Raw genomic sequence first — 8393 nt, 5'->3', positions numbered from 1 at the left:
GTAGGGATCTGTACCAGATTCAGTAAAAATTTTTTTAACGAGATGCCCAGTATTTTGAGCGAATGCGAGTAAGTTATATGGCGCCGTAGATGAAAGACATGCCCAGTAATGTTTAGAAATCGTATCAAGTCTACTTGTAAAAAGGATAGGAAAATAAGCACGTAATTTTTGTTTGGACAACTGCAGACGTTATTTCTGTTTGTTTGTCTGTCTGTGTGTCTGTCTGTCTGTCGAGATAGAGATAGATAAATAGATAGATATATAGATAGAGATAGAGAGAGAGAGAGAGAGAGAGAGAGAGAGAGAGATGGAGAGAAAGAGAGAGAGAGAGAGAAGAAAGAGAGAGATGGAGAGAGAGAAAGAGAGAGAGAGAGAGTCGAGAGAGAGAGAGAGAGAAGAAAGAGAGAGAGATGGAGAGAGAGAAAGAGAGAGAGAGTCGAGAGAGAGAGAGAAGAAAGAGAGAGAGAGACAGACAGACAGAGAGAGAGAGAGAGAGAGAGAGAGAGAGAGAGAGAGAGAGAGAGAGAGAGAGAGGAGAATTTACCGCTTTCTATAGTTCTTGTTGTTGATCGAAGACACTTGTGGTCCTGAATGTGCGTGTTATAATCATTTTTAGTAAATGCTGAAAAGCTATATTTAAGTACAATCTCTTTATTTATTTATCTATTTATTTATTTCATAACAAATAGTCTCAAGGCTCCAGTGATGATGGACTGACCCTTGACCTATTCCATAACTTACAACAGTATGCCGACTCAGACAAGACGACGAGTGGTGAATACTCGGACGACATGAAGGCCCAAATATTGGTAAGACTCGAGTACTAAAGAGATTGAAATGTGATCAGATTTTTTATAACGTGAGTAACAGTATTTGTGAGGTGGTTTACTGGACAATATATTGCATAGTTACCCGAAGTATGATAAGTGATCCGCTTTTCATTGTAATAAATTTCTTGATGTTCTCAAAACCATTTACTGGAGACCTCAAGCACTCACTTCATCAGTTGGGGCCTGCCACATGTCCAACATTTACCCGTTTTGGTCAGAGCTCCAAACCGCAGAGCATCTAGTTGAACGGTGCTTTTTGAAGAAGCTTCCGAGCAGGTTCATGACCGTACACGATTGAGGCGATGATTTTGCGGCCTGGATAGATCATCATAACATAGTAGTGTGAGAACCATAAGGAGCTGCTGCCAACAGCATGACTTATCATATAGGACAAGAGATGATGCCTGCGTAGTGCTATACCAACCGTTACCGGGCAAATACTCATTTACCACCTTAGCATGGAAAAAAGATGTGAGTGGCGAGTCATTTCCAGGGACTAAACTTTGGGCCGTCCAAAGACACAAATGGAACTGGTTTGAACCTCTCTTAGATCGTAGTTTATCCGCTTTGTTTCTCCTTAAGAAATTAAATTCTTAATCAATACTTAGATTCATTACAGACTTGATTGATTACAGAATGAAGGAATGAATATGGGTGCGCTGTATCTATGGACGCTTTCCGTGAATGTATGTGTTACTTCGAGTGGTTCAGTCTGTTTCTAATATCCAGTTAGTAATTTGTTTCCATAAATCTCTGTCCAGTGCAAGTATTCTTAGCTTTTGAATGCCATCATGTGTGTTAAGGTGCTGAGGCAAATATATGTTTCCTTATGTTGTTGAAATCGGTTCTTCTGTTGTTGTTTCTAAAGACATTTGATATTTTTTGAGATCCTGATTGTGTGTGTTGTTGGAAGTGAAGTTGGTGTACAGACGCCCTCTGTATTTGTCTCCTTGTTTGAAGTAATCATACATCGAGGTTTGTACTGGAATATTTTCATCTCGTGGAATCACGTGGTCGAACAGTTTCCATCTTTGTTTTCTTTATTCGAGTACTGACTGGTTTTTAATCTGCATCTGTCGTACGGACTCATGACAGATTTTGTCTGGCCAATGTACCCCAATAACTCGTCTCAATTGTTTGCGATGAAGGGAGTCCAGGGTGTCCAAATTATTTTAGTAAGACCCCACGTACCCCAGTTGTACATAATGGTTGGCAGCACTAGCACTTCGTAAAGATGTATTCTTTTATTTTCATTAATGATGTTCGTCCTGTTGTGTAGTTCTCCGAATACAGTTTGAGCTATCATTATTCTTCGCTTGATGTCTTCATTCTCATTAATCAAGTTTCCGTGTTTTTTTGGTTACACTTTTCCATTTCGCTTGTTTCTTGTTAACCACTGATTAAAGAATAGGAAGAGAAATTGAATAGCTGCCATAGAATGATTTCCCAAGCGTGTACTGACACAAGTGGAATTTTACTCATTTACTGCCAAACGTACAATTAGAGCACCAAATGCCACAAGGCAAGGTGGCAAGACTGCGATGCGGCTTCCAATTTGACCAATAATTTGATTGTGACCAGATGTTTTGAATGGGTGTAATGGCGGATTAAACATGATGCACGTGGATTTATATCTTAAAGTCAAACCATAAAATCTGATTTTAATAAATGCCATCATTGAGAAGACCAGATAGATAGACGGCAACCGACTGTCTGTTTTAAAGTAATGTAATTATGTTTATTCATAGCCTATTATTATTATTATTATTATTATTATTATTATTATTATTATTTATTATTATATTATTATTATTATTATTATTATTATATTATTATTATTATTAATTTAATTATATATTTAATAATTATTAATATATAATAATAAATAATAATAATAATAATAATAATAATAATAATAAATAATAATAATATAATAATAATAATAATATAATAAATAATAAGAAGAAGAAGAAGAAGAAGAAGAAGAAGAAGAAGAAGAAGACGAAGAAGAAGAAGAAAATCAAGCAATAGGATGCTTGCACAATTATGAGTCTAGCTTTTGCCATTGGGTGAGAGAATGTAAATGTAAAACTGTACGTGCCTCAAGTGTGTGTAAATATCTATCTAGAAATGATATTGGTATAGTAGGAATTCATAGTATCAAAATATACAGGGAAATTGGTCTGTATAGATTGAAAATATGTGTTAATGTTGAGCTTTGAGCTAAATATAGCGCAATATCCACTAAATATGCTCAAAGCGCTTTACAAAGGGTCCCTGGTTAACAGCAACATTTAACATGTAGGACGGGACATGACGCCTGTTAGGCGATATTACAATTTTTCGGACAGAGACAACGCTGTTAATGGTCAGGTACTCATTTTACACCTGAGTACGGTGAGAGAATGTGAGTAAAGAGCCTTTTCCAACGACTCAACTATGCGCCGAGCGCGAGGCTCGAACCCAGGACCTTCCGATCCGAAAGCGTAATGAGCTTGGAAAATATCAATACGCCTATAATTATATTTCCAACATACGATTTGTCCCCTCTATGTGCTTGAATATAAATGAGAGTTGTGTTTTGGTTATAGATAAAAATCGTGTGAAAGTTTTAATTTAAATGAGAAAGGATCGAAAATGCCAAACTAGCTCGTACTAATGAGTTCAAATCATGCATTCTGACGTCAATCGAAACACTCTGTTTAGGCTGTAATTAGCATGTTGACACGAGAATAAAAAACAAAAAACAAACAAACAGAAAACAGTCATAAAAAGTAATACTGAACGTTTCCCATTGCAGGGCTCTGCTTTCCAATTAAATTAACGTGACTGCTAAATAATTTTTAAAAATAACTAAAATAGCTAGGCACGAGGCGGTAAGCCAAATGCAGAACTATATTTCCGTTATTTCTTTGCAAGTTAAAAAAAAAAAAGAAGACATAGAAAATGTTTTCATTTTCCATTCATACTTAGAAGTTTGAATTATAAAAATAAAAAAATAAAAAAATTGAGCTTTTATATAGCGCTATATCCACTTAACGTGCTCAAAGCGCTTTACAAGGGGTCCCTGGTCAACAGCAACATTTAACATGTAAGACGAGACATGACGCCTGTTGGGCGATATTACAATTTTTCGGACAAAGACAAAGCTGTTTTATATTATTGTATGATTACATCGATTTCTACCCACATTTTTGATTGTATTTGACTCACGTGCCCATATTTACAAAGCTTATAATATAATCGAAGGTGTTTTAACATTGTTTTAAAGGACAATGGTTTGGGTTGGTTTGAGAATATCGTCATCACATCAATGAAATCATAAAAGATTAGCTTATCGGACTTATAGTTCACCTGTTAACTGCCACATTCTGGAAAAACTCGTATTTAAAAAAAAAGATTGGCTAGAGACTCGTTCTTCAAATATCAATCTTTCCTTTTTTAAAATTAGAAATTGAAATTAGGATAATAATAATAATAATAATAATAATAATAATAATAATAATAATAATAATAATAATAATAATAATAATAATAATAATAATAATAATAATAATAATAATAATAATAATAATAATTATAGTAATAATTATAATTATAATATCTACTTTATTCATCCAAAAAAATGGAAATTCGTTTACAGACGTGGCATGCATGAAAATGTATAAACACAAAGTTGAGAATCTATGGCGACAAAGTAACAACACACACACACACACACACACATCATATAATAATATATATATATATATATATATATATATATATGCACAAAATTGTAAAAATATACAACCAAGAACCAATAGCAACACTTTATATATTAATTTGATAAATTGAGATAGGCCATACCTCTGGTCTTTAATAATAATAATACACATTTATACAGCGCTCATTCTCGTGTAAAACACAAGCTCTGGGCACTTTACAATATAAATTATCAATTTTGAGTGAAAATAAATAAATTCATAGCCAAATCAAGGATCCATAGTGTCAATAAAAACAAATACAGTAAAGTTTAAGTCCGAACTTTTGTGTGTATATTTAAAAGACAGTATTTAATTTAAATCACAGTTGCGTGTTAGAAATTCGAACACCATGTGGCAAAAATGAATTAAGGTGACGTGTTGTCTTTGTTTTTATAGATATAAGGATGGCGCTGTGTGTGAAATACAGGCCAACTAATACTTGAAAACTCAACCAAGTTTCCGTGTAACCCATGGGACAGCCAGTACTGTTTGATTAAATTGAGCTTTATATAGCGCAATATCCACTAAATGTGCTCAAAGCGCTTTACAAGGGGTCCCTGATCAACAACAACATTTAACATGTATGACGGGACATGGTGCCTGTTAGGCGAGATTACAATTTTTCGGAAAAAGACAACGCTGTTAACGGCCAGGTACTCATTTTGCACCTGAGTACGGTGAGAGAATGTGAGTAAAGAGCCTTCTCCAAGGACTCAACTATGCGCCGAGCGTGAGGCTCGATCCCAGGACCTTTCGATCCGAAACCGAGTCTCATACCACTAGACCACATAGCCCATTCTTATCGTTATTTCAACAATAAAATCAATTTTCCACTAAATATTTTTTCTGATTATTTCCATCCCAACCTTTAGACTGAAGCTTCCAAAAATGGCGGCGATTACGGCGCCCCGACAAACGCCAAAGCAGACTCCGCCTTTGACCACCTAAAAGCTGCTGCCAACATCTACACTGTTGCCCATGGATATGCCAAAGACGCCGATATCATTCTGAACCAAGCAAAATCAGATCTCAGTTTAGCTGGAAGTAGTTCTATGGCTGAAGCCGCAAGTAGTGCCAAAGGTGCAGCCCTCGCAACCATTGCCGCTGCAAAAGCGGAAGCCAGATCAAATGTTGTTAAGTCTAGAAATACATACGTGTCATCTTTAGATCAACTCAAAAACAAAATCACTGTCATGAAAGTAATAGAGAAAAAGTTTAGAGCTTTAGCTGTGGCATTTTCTAAAGTAAGAGAGTACGCAGGCCAGGCATTACTTAGTTTAAAGAGTATGACTGCAAAGAAAGACGATTATAGTGGCTCTAAAGGAGGATACCAATATTCAAATCCTAAAGAAAATCTTTTGACAACCGTTGCAACAGCTAAGGCAAGAATAGCGAAGATGAAAGCTGTAGAGAAAAGGTTCCTGGCCCTTGCTAAAGCTTTAGCAAAGGTCAGAGCCCAGGCATACGCAGATGTTCGTTCAGTGCGTAAGAACGCTATAGGATTAGCGAAGACCACCACAGCAGCCCAAGCTCACGTTGGTGCTGCTGTAGAATCAGCAGCATCGATTGTGTCTCAGGCTGTCGCTACTGCAAGGGCCACCGCTCTAGCAAAGGCTGAGGCGACTGCAGCCGCCGCGGTGGACTCGAAGATAAAAGCAGAGGCAATCGTCAATGCTGCCGCAGCGGTAGTCGAGGGAGCTCGTGCTCAGGCAGTTGAGTCTGCCGCACCGTCCCTTGCGAAAAAGAATGACCACAGTACTGGTACAAGTTATGGAGAGACCCCTGTAACAGATACTTATTCATAAATATTTTAATATATGTTTTTGTTTTTGAGATTTATTTGAATTTGAAAGATTATGATAACATTGCTTTACAAAGATATTATTCGTTGTTTGGAATTCGTTACATCAGTAAGTGTTTTGTTATTGATATCAGTATTCAAAATAAAGAAAAGTATTGATAAGTTTGTTTTTCTATGAAGAGGAGGGGGGGGGGGGGTTGCTGTTCTGTACAATTAAAAAACTAATAATTGCTGTGATCATTGCTCATAATGTCTCGTAACATCATGTCTCGTTGAGTTTCTAATAACAATATAAGTACCAACACAAAAGACCTTCGTTTTTGTTTTTCATTACGCATCTTAAGTACTTATCTAGATATATTCTTTATGTGGGGTTTCAAATTCATTGAATGAAAGAATGAAGGGGACCAATTTTAACACATTTTGACTTAAGTTTTTAGAACAATCGTGCAGTTGAGTATGTAAAAAAACAACAAATCTTAGGAAGTTTTGTATCAGATCGAGGTTCATGAAAACATGAATATAAGCTAAAAATTAAAAATATTGTTGTGAATTAGATATGTAAAAAAAGGTGAACATTGAAAATTTAGGTAAAATTACACAATATTTATTTTTCCTATTGTCATAAATTCGTCAAGCTAGTTCAAAACTTGGGGGTAATACTTTAACCATTTTTATATAGTTATTTCCTTTAAATTTCACCACCAATCCTGAATTTGGAAATTCAATCAAAAGCTCTGTCGCCTTTTCATAAGTCGTCCCTATCAGTCTCGCATTCCATCCGTCCAGATAGCAAGAGGAGGCTATTTCATTCGTTCAGCACGTATCTCAGGACAGTTATTAAGTTTTTGTGTCTGTGTTACGTAGCGCTATTGTAATAACATCGGGTTTAAGTTATTTCCTTGGTCGAACTGGAAAATATCACACTAGGAAATATTTTGAGAAGACGATGGGACATTGACTGATATTGAATTAGAGATGAAATAGTTCATTTTACTGCAATTTTATTGTTTGCTTTTTCACGGCCCCATCAAAACCCCGAAGAATGAATGTATATTATTATCAGCAATAGTTAGCAACCAATAATTCTTCATATTCGTCTTCTGTTATCATATCTTTCTGGCACAATGAATGAATTTTTTTTGGTTTACTCAAGAATCAATAAAGAAAGAAGGACAACTCTGCAAAAATAAAGATTCTAATTATAATAATAATAATAATAATAATAATAATAATAATAATAATAATAATAATAATAATAATATAATAATAATACACTTTTATACAGCGCTCATTCTCGTGTAAAACACAAGCTCTGGGCACTTTACACTATAAATTATCAATTTTGAGTGAAAAAAAAATTTAAAAGAATAAATAAAGAAAAGGCTACAGAAAAATGTCCATGGGTTTTTACATGGACATTTAATTCGTAATCACTAACAATCGCTCTGTCATGAACATCACGATAAAGCGGCCATTTATCATCGTGTTTACACAAGAGGAAAGTAGATACCGTTCGGTCATGGTGATGCACTTGACTGATTCACGATGGACGGACAGATGAGACAGACACCAAGTGACGTGGGGTTCCAAGGACACAAAACAAAAACAGACAGACCTGTGAGAGTGAAATTGCGTCAGGCTGTCGGCGATTTGTAGAATAATAGCTGCAGAAGTTAATACGAGGGAAAATAGGGCAAATATATTTATTTAATTCCCTGAAATCCCAGAATATTTGTTATTAGAAAATTAATCTCTAAAACATAAAGAAATAACACAGTGCTGTATTGTACACTTCATTTATCATAATATATGATGATATGATGGGTTATTTAAGCCAACTAATCTTAGAATGCTATGTAAATTTACATATCACAATCATAATTATATCGAAAATGGATTAATTCTTTATTGAAGATTAGTTTGAATCTGTCCACAGAAGCAGAATAGAATTTATCGTTTCATATTTAATACTGCGGCTATGTGGTCTAGTGGTATGACACTCGCTTTCGGATC

The 8393-nt window shown here is 35.2% G+C and overlaps 1 protein-coding gene across 1 annotated transcript in view; it reads left to right on the top strand.

Moving 5' to 3' along the window:
• The window catches only part of LOC144966154 (uncharacterized), an 18798-nt gene extending 12112 nt beyond the window's left edge, over positions 1 to 6686 (top strand). Inside the window, exons 4-5 of the mRNA XM_078902281.1 lie at positions 690 to 809; positions 5449 to 6686. Of these exons, the coding sequence (XP_078758407.1) occupies positions 690 to 809; positions 5449 to 6381 (1053 nt within the window). The 3' untranslated portion in view covers positions 6382 to 6686. The remainder of the gene's footprint in view (positions 1 to 689; positions 810 to 5448) is intronic.
• The last annotated feature ends 1707 nt before the right edge of the window (positions 6687 to 8393 follow it).

Source organism: Berghia stephanieae, chromosome 2 (genome assembly GCF_034508935.2).
Source record: "Berghia stephanieae isolate SIO BIC M18660-M18661 chromosome 2, UCSD_Bste_1.3, whole genome shotgun sequence".
Classification (NCBI taxonomy): domain Eukaryota; kingdom Metazoa; phylum Mollusca; class Gastropoda; order Nudibranchia; family Aeolidiidae; genus Berghia; species Berghia stephanieae.
This window is presented reverse-complemented; position numbering and strand designations above follow the sequence as displayed.